Source organism: Rissa tridactyla, chromosome 2 (genome assembly GCF_028500815.1).
Source record: "Rissa tridactyla isolate bRisTri1 chromosome 2, bRisTri1.patW.cur.20221130, whole genome shotgun sequence".
In the NCBI taxonomy this organism is placed as follows: Eukaryota; Metazoa; Chordata; class Aves; order Charadriiformes; family Laridae; genus Rissa; species Rissa tridactyla.
The window spans coordinates 51,739,400-51,759,628 of record NC_071467.1 but is presented as its reverse complement, the minus strand read 5'-3'; the positions used below and the strand labels follow the sequence as shown (position 1 = coordinate 51,759,628).

At 37.2% G+C, this 20,229-nt stretch overlaps 1 protein-coding gene across 4 annotated transcripts in view; it reads left to right on the top strand.

The window, feature by feature from the left end:
- The window catches only part of RBBP8 (RB binding protein 8, endonuclease), a 46,262-nt gene extending 31,869 nt beyond the window's left edge, over positions 1 to 14,393 (top strand). For all 4 annotated transcript variants that reach the window (XM_054192813.1, XM_054192812.1, XM_054192811.1 and 1 more), the window contains 7 exons: positions 532 to 629; positions 1,394 to 1,508; positions 2,365 to 2,535; positions 3,150 to 3,219; positions 4,170 to 4,266; positions 9,215 to 9,356; positions 11,684 to 14,393. In XM_054192813.1, the coding sequence (XP_054048788.1) occupies positions 532 to 629; positions 1,394 to 1,508; positions 2,365 to 2,535; positions 3,150 to 3,219; positions 4,170 to 4,266; positions 9,215 to 9,356; positions 11,684 to 11,781 (791 nt within the window). In that variant the 3' untranslated portion in view covers positions 11,782 to 14,393. The remainder of the gene's footprint in view (positions 1 to 531; positions 630 to 1,393; positions 1,509 to 2,364; positions 2,536 to 3,149; positions 3,220 to 4,169; positions 4,267 to 9,214; positions 9,357 to 11,683) is intronic.
- The last annotated feature ends 5,836 nt before the right edge of the window (positions 14,394 to 20,229 follow it).

Genomic DNA, 20,229 nt, shown 5'->3' with positions numbered 1-20,229 from the left:
TGAGCTGTTACACTGCATACTCTATTTAGAAATACTTGCATTTTGAATTTAAAAGAAATGTGTCAGCAGTTGATGTGGCCATGTAGCTTACAATCTAAACCTCTACTTCAAAGATAAATCAAGAGCCATCACTGGAACAATGACCAGACATTTTCGTACTGTTTGTATTCTAAAACTTGACTTTGGTATTCTTATCAATCTTATATCTTCTGTCTGGTGTTAATACTACTGGGTTTACAAAGTACAGAGATTCTACCTGCAAGAGTATTTTATGCATGACATACCTCATACAAGCATAAAGGAGTGGTGTGCTCCCTGAATATGACAAAAAACTTACAGATCTATTTCTTACTCTTCAGACAAAATACAATTTACAAGAAATGTGCATGTTTATTGTTTGAGAAGAAGCAATCCCTAAACCCAAAAATGAATTGATAAAAGGAAAGCTGACATAATTTAGACACTATAGAATGCTGTTGGCAGAATTGGATTCTGATTATTTGTCTTTTTTCTCATATTCTCTGCATCCAGACATGAAAGATAAAGCTTTAGAAAACCTCCAGTGGAGCATAGACCCAGGAGCTGACCTTTCACAGTACAAAATGGACGTTACTGTGATTGATACAAAGGTAAATTTGTGTAACAAGTCTGCGTGTTCTGTGATATCGAAAAAAGCCTACAAAAGTAGAATCATGAACTTTATTCTGGGCAGACCAAATTCAGTTTTTAACAAAAATCTAAGCTCATCTCATTTGATGTTTGTTTGCACTCCTGAAAAGATAATTTATACATAGTACACTACAGTTATCTTAAAATATTTCCACTGTCTAGTTGTATGTGATAAACTCAGCCAGGTGGCTCAGTATGAAACTGATGCATTTGGGGGTGATTTTGGTTTTCTTTTAAGACAAAAAAGTAGTTCAGATCTCATAGTTTTTTCCTGTAAAAATGTTCACTGTGATATCTCTTTATGTTAACTAATAGAAAATGTGCAGATAATGGCTATTATCTTTCTTTGAGTCCTGAAGTCTATTTGTTTTGTCTCATTTAAAGTGTCTCTTAAAAGGTATTAATTTGACCAGTTTTTAATTTCTGTATGTTTCATGGTTACTTTTTATCTTCGTAGAATTTAAATGAAAACTTTTAAGATATTTCTGGCCCATCAAGTAATGTAACCCACCAGATAAATGCTTTATGCATTAATTTCAAAACATGTTACTCTCTTACATAGATTTTACATCTTTATCATACAGACATCACTGCAGAAAAAACATCACAAAGTATCCAAAAAGATGGCAGTAACTGTTGTGAAAGTGTTTCAGATATACAGCAATGACACTGACTATACAATTGCTTCTGAGTGCAATTGTCATGTTTGCTTTTTCTTACTTAGGGTGGTTCTCAGTCAAGAGTCGGAGGGGAAGCTGTTGATATGGATTATACATATGTCAGTCAAAGTGTGCTATCAAAAATTAAAAGCCAAGAGCAAAACCAGGAAAGCAATCCAAGTAAGGCTTTTCTTTTTTTTTCCCCCTCAGGAGAAAAGAGTGAAGGGCATTTTTTCCTCTGTATGAATAGATAGTAGAAAATTGTTTGCAGTAAAACAGCATTGATGTATTTTTGTATGTTACAAAGTTTAGTCTGTTTCCTGGTAGAATCCGTGGTTGTTGTTGAGCTTTTTTTTGACTTAGATGAAGAAAACGATAGGATTTGTGCTGAGATAGAGCTAAATAACCATATAATAATTCTCATCTCACCTGCCCACAATCATTCTTAAAACAAAGCACTTTGAAAGCTTTGAAACTGCTATGTAATCGTATCAGACTTTCTATAGGAAGACTAATTTAATTTTTAATGGCATATAAATAGAACTAGTATACTTAAAATAAATCCAAACGTATTTATATCACATTTAATTTATGGTATGTGGTGAATCATGGCTGCAGGGCAGTGACTTTTAATTGTGTGTGTAATTTTTTTAAGCTGTTGCAACTTGATTGCTTTTCTGTAATTTATCTCCTACACAGAGACGGTATTTCTTTCTGCTTGGATAACTTCATAATTTACAAGAACAAAAACTTCATGTGTCCAGTGTTAAGGTTAAAGTTATATCTAAATGATTTTGTAATTAATCAAATGTTAGAAATTGAATCGAGGTATCTTTATGAAAAATAGATGAGTGTTGTCCGTATTTAAAAGATTGACAGAGAAGTTGCGGAAAGAATAATTGTGTTGCTGGAGTTAAGCAGTGCTGGAGCAGGAAGTAGATGTTAGTTCTTTTGATACACATTCAATTAAAATATGCTTTCTTGACTTAAATTGTTGAGAGACTGATTTGTGTGTTCATTATGCTTTTTATAATAGGAGGAGAAAACAAAAAGAATGATACCTTAACAGAAATGTTTGATCGGACAACCCATGAAGAATATGAATCCTGCCTACCAGAAGATAGTCCTCCTGAACGTGATGAAAAAGAAATTCTTCATGATGAAGAGCAGGATAAGGGAGTAACAGCAGCAAGCAAGAAACTAAAGAGTGGGATATAATTTGTTTTGTCTTTATTAGTCTGGTTGAACTACAAAAGTCGAATTGAAATCGGGCTCTGTTCTCTAGGAGCAAATATTCCAAATAAACCATGAGTTCGTTTTTCATAAATTCATGGGAAAACTTATTCATTGTAAGGACATAACATAAACCAATATGAAAATATTTTTGTAGTTCATTTGTATAGCCATGACACAAATATGGGGTGTGTAATGGAAGTTGGCATAGGAACTGTATAGCAGAGTGACTCTTACAGAAAACACCAGTTTTTTGCTCCAGATTACTTGCTTCCTTTCTTCACCCTATCCTAGGTTCTATCAAAGGCTTCACACTATTTTGTATTTAAGCAACCTTTCCTTTGCTATTCTGTTTATCTTCTTCAATCATCTCGCTGCTGTTTTCCTTCTACTCCAGTAATGCTTTTTGATCACTGGTTCAATCAATTCTATATTATCTTTAGTATTTTGAATCTGTTGTCTCAGACTGAATGTACAGGGCATTTTTGTATTTCTTAATAGCTGGCTGATAATTTCACAGACGTTTCTCCAGGCAGTCTGTTAACCTTATATGACATGTAATTTTTTGCTTTACATGTATATTTACAGAACATGAGGATAAACAAGATAAAACCAAGCAGAAAGCTTTTGTGGAGCCATATTTCAAAAGTGATGAAAGGTAATTTAGTTTGTTCTGTATAGGCATTTTAAGGCTCTTTATATCCTCCCGATAGGGAACTTGTTCTTCCATAAAATATACGTTTGTGTGTAACGTACTAGCAGATAAAGATGCACAGGTAAAAGATCTAGTGAATTACGTAAAAGCCTTAGATAAAAGCTGGGTAGGGGAAAAGAACCAAACACATTGAGATGCCTGTCTGTCACATTTACTGAAGAGAAGGGATTGCCTCTTCAGCTTTCTGTAATTTTTTTTGGAATGCTGTATTTTGTAATCCATGTTGTTTTTTACAGGCACGTGGTCATGCATGAGTTCATGAGCCAAAAGCCTATGAGTTGCTTGTACAAATAAAACCTTTCCTTCTCTGGCATTTTTGCCCCTTCCTCTAGGCAATAAATGAGTAATGTTTAACTGTGCCTCTTAGTGCTTCCTCTATTGCCTTTCTGTATAATCAACATTGGTAGTCTGAATCTTCATTTCATAACGATATCAACCCCTTCAGTTAAATAGTTGTTAGCTTATTTTTTACCCCAGCATATGTTTTCTTTGTAGAGGAAAACTTGTTTAGTGTTCTGTGAGCAGATGAGTTGAATCTGTTAGTTCTTGTACAGAACCCCAACATACGTTCCTTTTGCAGAAAACAATGCAAGCACAACTGTGCCGCAGGCAAAATAAGTATTCTACAGAAGATCTATATTTGAGTCATTTTGATCTAGTAATTACTTTCACACTATGAAAAGCCATAATGAGGAGATGCACATCTCTGGTTATGTGAAAGATCATATTACATTTAAAAAATCCTGAAATGTAGTATAATTGGGTTTTGTAGGCATTTTCTGGTATTTCTTCTTTTCTTGAGACTCTCCTTCATTGTGTTCTAAAGACTGAAAATTTCTAGACATGTAGGAGAAATGAATGTGCTATCGTGTGAAAACATTTTTGTTTTTCAGAAAGAATACTGTGTTAGATTTTCCTCATATTGAGGTTATTCGAAAAAAAGAAGAAAGAAGAAAATTGCCTGGCCATACTTGTAAGGAATGTGAAATAGTAAGTAGTGCTTTAAAATTTGGTCAGTTTTCCATTCTTCTAGCTCTGCTAGTGTCTAAGTGCTAAAGTGCTGTTGAAATTATGAATCTGGTTGCATCACCATCAGTACCTATAGCAGCAGATAAGTAAATGTTTACCAAAGCTGTTTTACCAAGGTCTGGGTTGGTTGGTTTGCTTTTAACTGTAGTAACTGCACATAACTTAGAAAGTATTAACTTCTTGTGTGTATCAGTTTGAGGATAGATTTTTTTTTTTTAATGAAAAATACATTAGCTAGTCAAAGAATGATTACAAGTTTCTAAACTTAGCTCAAAAGCTCTACTGACATTTACAGCTACTGGAATAAGTAAGTTCTATGTCTTGGTGTACCTATATATAGATATATCTCAATTTGGGTTTTTTTTTCCTTGTTTTATGGCATGTCTGTGTCTTCAGATAATTGCACCAGCATAGGTGCGAATGCATATATATATGTGCAAATGCATGCAAAAATGTTTACATTAGCAGATTAAAAAATATGAAATTTTAGAACATACTTTTTTCCTCCTTTTCAAATTACTAAACTGCTTTCAGATACTTGGTATGGAGATAATGTATTGAATTAATTACATGTGTAATAAGGACATACTTCATTTGGTCATTAATAGACTTCCAGGCTGGAGTTAATTAGGTGATGATCTTATACATTATGACTTGCCAGAAGTGTGGATTAATGACTGAATAATGAGGGATTCTCTGGAATCTTTTCACTTAATTTCCACACCTATATAGAACCAATATTTTTCATAGATTCCCCTGCTATTCACTCTGTAGTTGTCACATTTACTTAGCTGAAGAAATTTATTAGAGTATATTTTTCATAAAAAACAAAGTCCTGAAAAAACAGCTTTGGTAAAACTCATTAAATACAAATAATTAAGTTTTACAGTCAACTATAAATACCATTTTCAAAAATAAGTTTGATTTAAAGAATTTGAAAGAAAACAAGATGTTGAGGAAAAAAAAAGAGAAGAAAAAAACCCAAACAACAAAACCCCAAGCTTTCAGTCTATTTCTTGGCCAAGAGACATGTGTTAAATGTTTTCATTTCCTGTCTCTGTAAGTTACAGATCTTCTCCTCTCAGCAAATCCAGTTCTTGTTACTTTCTGGCAAATTAGAGTGGTAACTGCTGTTTGGAAACATTTACAGCTCCAATTTTAAAATAGTAGGTTTCTACATTAAACTTCAGAAGAGTTTGTGTTTTTCTTGTTTTTTGGCATTTTTTTTTAAGTCTACATCATTCAAGGTGAACGTCTTGGAATGTGTGGAATGCCTGGCAGTGTCATTGCACCATAATAAAATTAGCTTTGAATTAAATGCCTATGGAAAAAGGGAGTATTGGACAAAGCATAAATGATGCTTTAAAAAAGTCTTGACTTACTTATCAGTCATAAGGGCTTGAAAAGTCTCCAAAGTCTGAGGAAATACTTAAGGAGGGGGTAGAAATCAGTAAATTGTTTCTGGCCATGTGCTGCATGCAGTATGAGAGTAGGGAAAATTATCTGTCATTTTGAGAAGATGTGAGAGGTTTAATTTCTGCACATGCGTTAGCAGACTGATGTCAAAGTCCTTTATAAGTCCTTATCTTAAAACTTTGTGGAGGCATCTCATTCACTTTACAGTGTAGAGCATTTGATAAGAGGTTTTGGTTTGGTTTGTTATGACTTTGCGATGCGATCAAAGAAAGATTGTATGCAGGAGTTAATGTTTGTTAGTGTGGTTACTAAGCCTTGCCACACTTTAGATAAGGAGAATCAGTCAGATGGCTTTATATATGTTTAGATTACAGAAATTATTCTGTAAGTAACTTAGCGCTAAACTAACGAGAGGAATATTTTAAAGGTTTGTTCTCTTTTTGAGACTGCAAATTGTAGAGTTCTGTAAACAATTCTTTTACAGTGAAGATACTGCAGGATGAGATTTTGCATATCTTTTCGCACGTGGAAAAGCCTAGCTTGAATGTTTTGTGTGAGTTGAAAATCCTGTGGATAGCGAGATCAATCTAGAAAACAGCTGAGAGTTCTTTTTGCTGTTTAGCAGACATATGTTTAACTTTCTCATTCTTTGTCAACGCTGATAGATTTCTAAACAAGCCAAACTAGCAAAAAGTTACTAATTTCTTTTCAATACATACTTAGCTTGATTATTGATAGGTCTCTCTATTTTCTGTTCCTAGAGAGCTGTCCTGCATTTTTCATTGTTTGATCCATAAATATTCCTCACCAATCATAAACATTTTCATTCCAAAAATAAATTCAGCACTGCAAACTTTCAGTAGACTGACTTCTAAAATTCCAGGCTATTTAAAGGACAAACATAAGGTGCACTGCTGATTATCTGTAAATAAGACTCAGCTATTAATCTATTTGATTTACACAAATACTGTAGAATTCTTATAATTAATTTTGTTGATTTAACACCATGTCACTTCTTAAATTTTATCAGCGAAAATTGATGCATACTAGATGATAATTACCTGTTTCTTTTCTTTCATTAGTCTCTAGACCTTTAACTGAGTGACACAGACATTTTTCTAGCGGGGTCTTTGAAGTCTAGCTGCATGAGTGACCCTACGCTATCTGACTCAGTCCCCAACCTACCGATATCCACTTAAGCTCTGGTCTTGGCGTAGGCCTTTTCCTGTTTAAGGGAACATTGTATGAGACAGTGGCAAACATTTTTAAACTGTGTTCGAATTCAGTGATTGAAAGGGGTTTTGCTATCAAGAGTGTGGGAGTATCCTGGGCTTATACATGGTACGTTTTGAAGAACTTTTCACTAGGGGCTTATAACCATTCCTGAATGTTATCTTTGGAACTGGCAGTTTATTCTATCCTGTGTACCAGGACTCTGTAGTAGACAGACCAGTAATCTGAAATTTCAGGTACAACCTGCTAACAACCTGGATCTCTGTTCTTGACCAGGAGACTCACGTGTTGCTAGGTCAGATTCCTGTACAAATAAGGGCTTTGAGAGCAGAACATGTTCTGGTGTCACACTTTGTACAATGGCAAGAAGTCTGAATTGATTTGGGGGTGGAGAAAATATACTTCAGTTTCAGGCACAGTTGTGTTTTTCACAGTCTACAGAATCACAAAATGAAACAAGCCTACTTTTCCTAGTTCATGAAGTTTTGTCGTTGACATTTTCAGAGCTGTGATTACTCTTTTCTATACAATCATCAATATTTAATTTTCATGGGTTTTTTTGGAGGAGGATTTTTATGCCCATTTTATACTTTGTCTGCCATCTACTAGGAGAAAAAAGTTATTAGTGTACTTCATGATTCCAAATACATAGGTTTTCTGAAATCCTACCAGTAGATGGAGACAGGAAGTAATCTCTATTGACAGTGGTATTCTGTTCCTTTCCTTATTTTGCCCAGTCTAGATCACTTTCCAGCTGATTGAATGAGGTTTTATACTTTAGTTTACCTTTTTGAATTATAACGCTGTAACTTCAGTGGAATTGTTCTACCGCTTTTATGAGGGTCAGGTTTCTTGTGCAATCCAGCTGGTGACTGTTGGCTTGCCACTTGAATCAAACAGTGTGTTTGTTTTGAAAATATTTTGGTACTCCATGATATCTAAGTGCCAGATTGGTATTTTTAGGAGATGCCAACTAGAATCACAAACTAAAGTGGTAGAAAACTACTTGAAAAATACTATCTTTCTATGATGCTACTCAGGGGAACACCCAGCAAAAAAGTTTGGAGAGTATATAGTTGTTGCAGCCCCCAGTACAGCTGACAGGGATGAAAGAGTAGCTAGCCAATTTACTATATACTCTAGAGAATGCCCAGCTGGCAGGTATTTTCTGGAGTCCCAGTATCAGTCAGCTAATTAAACTATCTCTTTATTTACTCCTAATTTGAGGGTGTAAGAAGAATCTAAGTATCGTTTTTGCAGAGGAACAACTTGGCCAGTCTGCAATAATGTAGCTAGAGAATGACTAACAACACAAAGGCTGATTAAGAGACGTGCAAGAATACTCATCCCTTAGACAAAGGAGAAACCAGTCTATGCTGGATCGGTAGTTTAATGGGAGCATGAATGTTTAACTGAGACCAGCTACTGTGGGCAATAATACCAAAAAAGGGAGGAAATAAACAGGTGAAGTAAGGGGTTTAGGAGGGGTGGTGATGGGGAGAAGTAAACAGAGGCGGGACAAATGGAAGTAGTTTTAGGTGAATCGGGTAGGCTGTAAACCCTGGAGTACCTAGCAAGTGGGGAAACAGGGGAGGGAAATTTTGGCTGGGGACAGGAAATAAAAAGAAGTTATTTTGGGACCTCAGGTGTGCCTACCTGCTAGGACACTTGTTCTTGCAAGAATGTCTAAATAAAATGTGCTTCGTATCGATCACTGCCTGAGCCGTTGTTATTGGATAAGGAGCATTTCTAACAAGGGTAATAAAGTAGGAAGTATTTTGACTTAAGTTTGCTGTTACTACTGTAAATTTAGACACTGGAAATAATTCTGCAGCATGGATTTTTTTTTTGGTGCGTTTTCACTTTTCTATTTCATTTGTAAAAGTGAGCTGAAACTTAGTATGTTAGAAAATTCCCATCAATTTCAACACCTGGGCTACTTAGCTTTGCAAAATCAGTCAGTAAAACAACATAAGTAATTGTACGCATGCCTAAACCTTGTACCTATGGTATGTTAAAAGATATAAAACTAAGAAACTCGCCACCATACTGTTATACTTAATCTGTAAATTCAGTGAGCTTTTAGGATAATGGCCAAGTGTTTGTCATTTGGATAACAAATCTCTACTCTTGTCTATCCCCACGATTATTTTTAGATAACTGTTAATAAACAGCGATTGACAATATCATTGTGTAAAGCAGTTGCTCTATATGTATGAATTTGTTAACTTAGAATTCTGCTTTCTCCCCTAACACTCAGTATTATGCAGACATTCCAGAAGAAGAGAGAGAAAAGAAACTAGCTGCCTGTTCAAGACACAGATTTCGTTACATTCCTCCAAATACTCCAGAAAATTTCTGGGAGGTTGGATTTCCTTCCACTCAAACTTGTGTGGAAAGAGGTTTGTGCAAAAAAGGCTTACAAAGCATTTTTAAAGCTGTTTGTTTTGGTGTTTTTTTTCTAGAATGGTTCCCTGAAATTATCTCTAGTTCATAAAGCAGCGTTTCTCACCCAGTCTTGTTGAGGTCTGATTACTTATCAGCAGCCATTATTTGGAATATAAGGAAATGTTCTTAGAGCCTAGATAGAGAAGGCAAACAAAATTGGGATCTTCGTACAACTTAAAACCCTGTGTGTCTTTGAACCAAAGCAAGACTTGGGTCAGCATTTTCAAAGGCAAAGGCTGAGAGATTGTACTTACTGAGGAGAGACAGGCAGCACTGTTGATGTCCTTTGCATCTTTAGAGCTCCAGAATACCACGATATTGGAAATGTGGAAGGTAGGGTGTAATTAAATAGTTTTTAATATGCATACCCTGCTTGTTAGTGACACAAAAGCTGTTTTGGTTTCGTTTGTTTTTCTTTTTATTCCTCTTCACACAGAGGATTGTTCTTTCCTAAATAATTCTTCTAACTCCCAGAGCTTGGTATAAAAATGAGTTTTTACTAATAATGTTAAAACATGATGAGTTTGTAGTGTACTGTATGTACATTTCTTCAGAAGTAGTGAAGCTCTGAGGTTAGGAGCCCTGTATGAACTCTCTTTGAGTTACTTATGTCTTTATTTGTGCATATGTTGTTAGCTGTGAAGCATTAATCTTCACTTTTTTTTTTAATCTGTTCTCCTAACAGTTTCTGGTCAGGCATAGGAAAATGTAGCCGGATGTATATGTGTTCTTGTGTGATAGTGTTGCAGTATCATCCTTAATCTTCCAGAACAGGGAACCTTGATTTCTAGGGAATAACATAACTTTTGTACTGCCAATTATAATGCCTAACCAAGATATACTGAGTCGAGTTCATTTAAATTTAAAGCTGTATTTCCAAGAAATATGTATATTTCAAACATGGTGTTCAGAACTTTAAGCCTCCCCCTGTTGTGGGGGACAAGCGTCAAATTTGCTTTTGAAGCCCTATTCAAGTTCCCCCTTCTTAAATATCCACTGCAAAGGCTTAAACTGGTCATAGGATTTGCAGGCTGTTAAGCTTCCTTGGGCTTGGTTAGGCTTCAAGAAAATAGTTCTTTTTTTTTTTTTTTAATCAATTTGTTTCTGGTATAACATAAGGGAAAGTGAATCCCTCAGTCCAGCTAGCCAGTGAGTAGTCTCTTTCCTCTCTTGTGTATCCACTTAGACAGGACTTGTCTGAGGCTAATCCATTCCTCCTTTACCTTAAGTAATGATAGAGGTTGTCTGTTATTACCCATTTGGAATCTGTTTGCAACCTGGTTAAAATTAGCTTCTTGGCTATCTCCTTGTTCTGCTAGAGTAAGAGCTGTTCAGTTGTTAATGGTCCTCGACCTCTCAGAGGCAGACTTTAGATCAGCCCTTTCTTGGTAAAAAGCCGTATTATACAAGAGTGCAGCAAGAAAACCAAATCACCAGAGAGAGTTCCCATGATGAGCAATTGCAGCTGTCACTCAGAAGTACTAGGGTATTTTCTACTTCTTATTGGTGTCTTGAACCAGTTGTGGTCTGTGTTGTTTTTTATAAATTCTGAGTTGCATAGACAACATTTTCCAACTATGAAGTGGGACTCTGCTACTCTCACTTCAGTGGATGTTAGTGCTGATAAACAGTAATCGTTTGACAAAAGCCAGGTGCTGTAACTGATTTGCATAAAATGTCTGCTTACTGTCAGTGTTAGCTAAGTTGAGCATGTTACAGAAATTTTCTATACTCCTCTCTTGTCGGAGAGCTTTCAAGGTGCGTTTTGATCCACAGGTTCATGTTTGGCTTTTTCCAAATGGAGAAGTCTTTAATAAATAAGAATACCCTCAAAACAGAGGGACGTACTGTTTAGACACACGAAGTACACATGCCTGAAGTTTCCTGTGTATGACTAGGAGTTAAATTTATTTTTTTAAAAAGTGATTTTTATTAGTCAACTGGATTTGTAGTATTTGCATACTTTGTTACTCTTACGTAAAATCTTCTGTAGGAAAGACAGTGAAAAGTGCAATTTTGTTTTGAATAGATGACATTCTCTTCTTCAGTATAATCTATCTGCATTGCATTACTATACTGTCATCTACTAGAAGACAGCCGAGTGTTTTCATTAATGATATTGTACCGTGGGATCTCTAACTTTTTGTCAAGTGACAACCAGTTGCCATAAAAGGAAAAAAATGGACAAGTTATTTTTTGAGGGAAAACAAAAAATGAAACTAAAGTTATGCGTGTTTTTATATTGTATTTCTTACCTCAGATTTGTTAATCTTCTTTTAAGGATATATTAAAGAGGATCTTGCTCCCTGTCAACGTCCAAAAAGAAGGCAGCCTTATGCTGTAATGTTTTCTCCAAAAGGCAAAGAGCAGAAGACATAAAGGATGGGGAAATAAGGCACACCACCTTGAAGAGTATCTTTCCTGTTCTTAGATATTTATAGTTAATATAAACTTGAAATAAAGAACTGTGTTTTCCACAATGATAGGTAAATCATTTCATTAAATATGTAAATTTTATAAAATTCATTTGAAAATCTGATGTACCAGGAAACAAAACTATTTAATGTATGTTTGTTTCATATTGTGTTAATACATTTTGTATTAATTTTTGCACCTGTCAGACAATGAGTGACACTTTTTTTTTCTTTGAAGTCAACAGCTAAAATTCCAGCAAATCCTGTCTAACTTTGCCTCAGTGAGTAACTGCTTTGAAGTCACTGAAATCAATTGTTCTTGCAAGGTCTAAATGCCTGTCAATGGGAACAGAAATGCAGATTTTGTAGGGTGCTTTTATTTTGCACTGGATTTTTTTTATATAGCCTTTCTCTTTTGGCAATAATGGTTGTATCTACTTGTAATAAAGCTGTATTAAATATGAAAGGTATCTACTACTAATAGTTCGGAGGTATAAAAACTGTGTAGTCTAAATGCCTGTGTTAAATTTTTCTGTTAAATGTATAGCACCACGTTTTCCTCAGTGTTTAAATTAGAATATGCAAAATTTTTTTTCTTAATTTGGATCTGTTTGTATAGCTATGTCTCATTGATAAGCAGATAAGGATTGTTACTTCTAAATTTTGATGACAGCTGTGCACAGAGTTCTCCTAGGTCATGACCATCGCTGTCCACTAGGTTATGAAGGATTCTCCAGGGGTACTTTAAATTAGTTTTTTTTTTTATAGCAGAGGATACAATTTCATACTTGCATTTGGAGAGTAAAAGCATACAGTATCACAGAGGCAGGGTGATGCTTTTACTTAGGTAGGCAGGCCAAAGATCACTGTAGGATACTTAAGAATAAAATAGCATTCTAGGATAGAATAAAATCTTCAAATAGCATACAATCAGAGTTAGGCTCAACCAGTGAGAATTCTCTTTAAAAAGAGATGATAAAGCAAGCAACGATTTAAATGCCTCAAACCAAAATGAAAGAATAGAAAGTAGAGATGCTTTTATTTTATATGTATATTTACAAAAAAATCTGTACTTTCTGTTGTTGTATTTTATATACGTGTGTGCGTATATATAGTGTGTGTGCATGTGTAAAGATAGGTATTTAAAAACGTGGTGGATAGGACCATTTAATTCCAGGTGTAGTGTTACAGGAGCGGCAGTAGGTTCTGCTGGTACAGAGGCTGGTTAAATTATTCACCGTGTGAGTAGAACTAGAATATAGAACAGAAGGAGGGAATTTGCAAAGCGGAAGGTAAGATTCCAGTTGAAAAGGAGATACAGAGGAAGGGGTGTGATAGATCCCAATAAAGTCATGAAGTGTGGAAATGGTAAGTAGGAGGTGTTGCTCACGAAGGGACATCAGGCAGCAGGTTTAGTTACAAGCAGAAAGGAGCATCTTCCTACATAACCCAGTTGAACCTTGGATTATGCTATGGAACTGCTGCAGAATGTTACGGATACAAAAAGTTTGGGCAGGTTAAAAGGAATGTAAGGTGGACAGAAGTCATCAAGGATGTGTTAAAGATACTACCACTGCCCTTGAAGTTTTTGAAGTCTACATTACAGGAAGCTGGGAGAGTGTCCTAGGGGAAGTATCTGTGTTTCAGTAGTTGTCCCTCAGTCTGGCCATACTTCATGTTTCATACTGCCAAAAGTCCACAGTATATTTACTAGACAGTCTTACTACCTGAGATGATACCATTTTTCCCTTCAAAAGGTGATGTACCTCACCTTTTGGTCTGCCTCTGCCAACTTAGGGATAGCTTAAGTGTTGTGTCACTAAATATATGACGTGTATCCTGTGTCCACAGATCTACAGTTGTAAATGTGCCATTATTTAGACTCTGCCGTTTGATACTAACTTCTGCTTACTTCAGAGTGCATTAGTGTTTCAACTGAAAAATACAAGAGACAATTTGCAGAGATTTTTGGTACAAAAGACTGAACAATGTACAATTGAATATTTTAGCAATACATGCTTTTTTTGAAAGGTGGTTAGTGTCTGTGAGGACAGTACTGCTCCACTAGAGGACAGTAAGGAACTGCTTTTATATGTAAAACAACATAAGAACTACCCTTTTTTCCTCTTTAGTTAGCTGATTTTTTAAGTCTTCAGTTGCCTTTAAAAATTTAGATCTCTTGCCCAGCTGTTCTAATCCCAGGAGAAAATATTTCACTATTGAGAACTAAATTTCATCTTGACAAGTAAGAGATCAATTAAAAAAAAAAAATAAATATAAACAAGAATAGAAACAGAACAGCCAAGAAAGTCTGAGGAAGAGAAATTCCTAAAGAAATAACAAGGCTAAGCAACTTTTGTGTAACAAAAAAAAATGATGGAAATTATGAATTTCAGAAATTCAGTTACAGATTTCTATTTGCAGCAATTCCTAATTGCAATTTCTAATTATGGCGTACCTATATTTTTATCAAACTCTTGCAATAATGTATTTTTTTCCCGGAGAAAATGGAAGGAGAACGAGAGACAGTCAAACCCAGCAACGAAAGTCTGCAAAAAAAATAACCTGAAAGACTGTTACATTCAGTGTTGGCGTTGGCCATCTTTGTACTGACATGTACAACGCATGGCAGCACGCTGCGATTGCGGCCAGCTGTGCTGGCAGGGGAGGGGTCTCTGTTCTTTGAGCTGTTTTTCTCCACATCTGTAAGCCGTGAAGAAGAAAAGGAATTTCAGATAAAAGCCGTAAGCGCCAGTGAGTTAGTGTCTTTGGAGGAGATTAGGAGGAAACTAAAATCAATGTTTATGAGCCAAGTATTTGTATACTTTCTTACTATGAAGCCACTACTTGCAAGTTGAGAGTGGGGGGGGAAATTTCTTCAAGTGTGTTCAGGTGTGAGCATCCAACTGGGAATCTTTCAATAGCGGTGCCTGTTGGGTCGTACCTCCACCATCTGGCGCTCCTGCCAGGACAGTCACAGCTATCTTCTAGTTTCCTTTCCCTGGCTGTGGCAGTGTCTTGGGACTCAGATGTGTCTGCATGCTCCCTCTTCTCATTTTATGAAATAAGGGGAAACGGGGTAATTAACGTTGGGATTTGTGCATCTTTTAATGAATATGTAGATATATGATGCTACCACATTAGCCACGACTAGGAGAATTTGACAGCTTCATGTTCGCATGGCAGCCTGTTTATAAGATTCTGTCATAGTAGCAACCCCCAAAGAGAGTAATATCTACAAGCCCATCCATTTGACATCATCAAAAACGACCCCACCGGAGAGGGTGGAAGTGGTTTCTGAAAGTCAGCTTTTCCTAACTCGCATCCAAGGTAACGCTCAGGAGTTCCAGCAGAGCTTCCTCTGGAGTACCGGGCCACAGAGTCACTCACAGTGATCCCTAGCATATATTCAAGTTTGTGATGTGAAGACACGGGCATGGGACCAGTGACAGTACAGCCTTCAAGTCAGTGGCTTAATGTCATTCCCAAAAACATAAAGATGGCGAGTTGATGGCTTTAGCACATCCAGAGCGCTATCTGTCCAACCCGCAAACAGATCTCGGCCTGAAAAGCAAGCCTTTGATCATAAACCGTTTCTTGGGCTGCTTGGAGCACGGAAGTCAGACAGACTGTTGTTAAAACGTTCACAGGCAGCTGCGTTCCCTGCGCTGCCTGCAAGGCCAGCTTGGTCATTAGTTGCTTTTAATTAGTTGTGCTTTTGAACTTTGCCTTTCTCACGCAGAAAGGATGAATGGCTTGTCCCTAATGAAGCAGGAGGAAGATGATGTCTGCCTGCTGATTAATGGAAACTCCTGTCAAAAAAAAAAAACAAACCAAAAAAAAAAACAACACAAGAGAACACAATTATAGGCAGGGGAAGAGCAGAGGAAGAAGAGGAGGGAGAGGAAGAGAGTGGTGAGGTGCTAGTTGTTGATACATTATGGGGTATATCAGTGGACTCTTTAGACATAACCAACATGAAAATCAGCCTGGCCTTGTTGACCCTGATCCTCAAAGAAAGGGCTTTGCTGTATTTAAATTTAGTTGTGGAAAATTTGGAAGAAAGAAGTAACGATACCTTCGCTTGTGTGTGTTAGTGCAGAAAGACTGCTCGGTCCGAACACATTCACTCTTTGCTTTGTTCCTGCACAGAGTAAGCATAAAATTTCGAGGAGCATTCTGTGTATACAGGTATGAACAGCTACCAGGGGAGGGAGCAAGACAGCGCAGAAATAAGCCCAAAGTTTGACTCAATAGAAGATGGACCAAGCTTGCTTCATGCCCACGTAGAACAGTTTTACTGGATAAAAACTGAAATGGAAAGCGTTTTCCTCAGAATTCCTCTTGCTTCTTTAGTCCATGCTTTGCATGCAGTCTTGGAGGACAATTGGCATTCCTGTCTGCCAGCACATGGACAAATGATGTGCTGTAGACGATATAAACAATGTTGTCATCCGTGAATTATTTTACAGGTTGCAAAGTGGTGGGTCAGCACAGGTTGGGTTGCTGTGTCTTAGAACAAGGACGTGCTATAAAAATACACAATGAGTTTTGACCATCAAGTTTCAAATCATGAGCGGTGCAAATACAGATAAATCTCTTCGCCCCTTGATGGTCACGTTAATATGAGATTTTTTCCTGGATTACAGTTGTGTCTTCTGTCTCCCACTCTTTTTAATCTGCTTCACCTCTTTAGAATGCTTTAAGGATACACGTGGGGCTAGTTAGATATTTGGCATCCCGGGCGCTGCACTTGAGGTGCAGGCACCATCACAGCAGAGCCACATGGCTCCCAGGTGCCTGGGAGTGGGTGTTGCGTCAGGTTCATTGGGAAGAGAGGCACTGGGAGTCTCCAGTCACGGACAGTGGCGTCTGTCTCCCACACTTGGCAGCGGTGGGAGATAACGCTGCCCAGCAGGAACGTCGGTGGAGAAGGACGTTTGAAGACTGCTTGCCCTTAGGTGGTTTTTGTCTGCATTCCAGCTGCAGCCACAAACAAGGCCAGTCAGTCTCATTCATAGCCAAGGCTCCTTTTTAGCAACTTGTTAGGAAAATTAGTTGGAGCTTAAGGTCACCACAGGAGAAAGGTTTTTCATTACAGGCGGGAAAGCTGATTTAAGCTAAAAGCATGTATTTATTGTGAAGGCATCCTCAAACTAGAATATGTTACTGGATCAGAATACTAACATTTAGTACGTGCTTTCTACACCAGTAAGTGGCTACACTTGGAACTAGCCAATGCACGAGCAAAATTTTAAATACAATGTGGTGACGTGTGAGCTATTCAGACAAGAAAAGTGAGGGAAAATATCCCCAGAAATAATGGTAGGAAGAGTCCCATGTCTACCTCTATTCCATACATTTGTTCTCCAAAGATACCACTTGCGTGTGGTGATGACACATATTAATACATTTCAACTACTGTACCAGATTAAATATAATTTTAATGACCATTTGGAAATACAGAAAATCTCCTTTTTTTTTTTTTCTTTTTTTATTTCTGATTAGTTTGCATAGAACATCCTTGATGTTCTTACCTAGGACTTTAAACTGCGGAGTAGAGATCAGTTGGGTCTTTGCTGTTTTGAATTAATTCATTTTTACTTACTTAATACCTTACCTGACGGTGTTTCTATTTAGCCAGCAGTTTCACGTGAAGAAGGCTTTAAAACAACCCTGTCGTGGTAGAAAAGACAAGACCTTTATATGCCCGTACTCCAGAGACAGTAGAACTAGACTGGAGACTGTGCTGTGGATCAGCCACACCTGAAACGAGCGGCAGAGGAGACAAAATTCAGTCATCAGCTCAAATCCATGTGGCGATAAAAGCCACCCAATTCCCTCACAGTCAAAACTGCCAACTAGATGAATCTTTTTAGAACACTTTTAAATAAAGTGAGAATAAAATAAGGCTAGATAAGAAAGAAACGAGGATTTGGGGGCCTTTGGGCATCTGTTACGTGTGCATTACTCGTGCCCTTGGGTAAATCAGTTGTGGGAAAAGATAAAGAGATTAAATACAGTCTTTGAAATGACATTCCTAATGACTCACCATTTCGGAGAGCTTGGGAATTTAAGCTGCAATTGAAAAGAAACATAAAATGAAAAAAGAATGCTAACATGATCTTGGATAATGTGTATCAGATAATGAGTTGATATTCTTCTAACGTTGAACAGATGTCCTAGAATTCTGAGGCAATTATTTTAATTCTGATTTTCTTTTACTTAAGCCAGTTTGCAAAAATACAGGTACTCTATCACACAAGTATAAGCATGAATATAATTAGAACCAAGACACTGATACTTGCAAATCAGAAAAGCTGATTTCCTATTTCTACTCCATGGAAACAGCCAGTGTCTCAAATCGTAGTAGCATTCCACTTTGGAACAAAAAGCCAACATTTTTGACAAAATTAGATCTAAAAGAATCGGGTTTAGACTTCTTGAAGTATTTCACTCTGTCCTAATGCAATTCAGTTTATATCATTACTGTCAAATTAATAGAAGCAGGCAAGAAACTCAAACTCATCATGACAACCCTCTCTGAAAGCACTGTGCTCTTTTATATGCATTTCTTAAGTGTTTTGCTTGCTGGGTATCAACTGAATACTTTTCAGTTTGCTAGCCTGCCAAATACACTCTACTAATTGCTAATGAATTGTTAAATGCATGGCAAATCATTCAGGCAAACCGATGGGACTTTAGAAGTTTAGTCCTAATAATTTGACACCTAAGTGAGGAAGAAGGGAAATATAAAAAGTTATAAAGAATATGTTTTTAGCCATGCTTCCCTCTGCTTCTCTCTTGGTCTATAATAGATAAGCACATCAAATCATTGGAAATATGACTCTGTTCTTCTCTTTCGAGTTAAGTGTTCAAGACGGAGAGGGGTGTCAAAAAGCCCTTCTTATTCCTCAGCCTCTGAGTATTGACACAGAGTATTTTCTTAGTGACTCCTGAAAGCTTTTTTGCATTCCTGAGGAAGGAATTGCGTATATGTCTCATCTGCTCCATCTTCTGCCTTAATTAATGGAGAGCATCGAGCTGAGAGAGAGGGAGAGTCTTGGGTTAGTGGGGCACTTAGTTAACGCTCTTCTCCAAGCTAAGAACGAGCAAAGGAGGCTTTTGTGAAAATTTTGTCAAGACGTTAGATGGCCAAACAGTTCTAACATAGCATTATGGAAATAAAGACTTTGTAAGTCATTAAATGTGATCAATACTTTTTTGAAAAGACAGGTGTGTGCTGTGGAGACTGGTGGTCTTCAGGCTGTGCCAGCTGTTTAAAGTTACTGCATATATGATTTCCTCACAGAAAGGGGTTCCTTTGTAATGGATCTCGTGGGCTTTCTCAGTAGAAAACTTCTGCACAATCTGTTTATCCTGGGACTGAAATGGGAAGGACATGAGAATATGAACACTAAGACTTAAGGCATTCATTACCAAGAGACTACAAATTATTATTCCAAATGGGTATGTAAACTTGACATGCCCTACTCTGGGGACTCTTACCCGTGTCCCCATAACCCGTGGTAGCTCTTTTTACACCAGGCAAAGAAACCCCCAGGCTGTGGTAAGCACCGAGTCATTCTCCTAGAGGGAACTGCCTTCAATGTACACTTACAAGACTCACAGGAGTCTCCCAAAAACAAACACTTCTTCTTTCTGCCACTCTGATTTGCCACCTCGAGGTAGCACCCTGCTTTAATCTGCTCAACTCATCCAAGTCCTAGATGTAGGTACCTTTTCAGGAGGAAAACTGATGCTTGCCTGTCAAAGGCCATCATCTGCATTCCTTGTGGTAAAATATTTTCCTCGGCAATTTCATCTCTCTCTCACAATTCTGGATTCAGGCCTTTGGTTCAGGCTAACTTGAAATGTTTTCCAAAGGGGATCTTGTTTCAAGGGCAAGAGACTCAAGATGCTCTGGAACCCAATGGAGTTCAGCAGTCAGAAAGTGAGGTGCTCTAATTCACATCCCGTTGCAAAGAGCTTGGCTGTAGGTTGGGGCACCGGCAGAGGACAACGCACGTGGAGGGAGTTTTGCGTGAAAATACCCTGTTTCCCCAGGGTTTGAGAAGCATGTTAACATAAAGAGGGCCAAGACCCTTTTCATAAGGATGGCCAAGATCTTGGCCTGTTCTACAGCCACTTAAAAATCACCAGTCTGTATGAACCCCCTACTCTGGTGGCTTTCCGTAAGCCATCATACAATGGCTGTCGAATCAAATATTTAAAATTGATACTTACTGTGTCTTAGTCACCTCTTTTTCTTTATTTTTTTACCACTCAGGCAGAGGGAACTGCATCTTATTATATATGTATTTATGCTATATACTAATCAAGAATAAATCCTGCAAGTGGAAAAATGTCGAGAACAGAGCGTAGAAAAATAAAATAATGTGATTATGTCTGT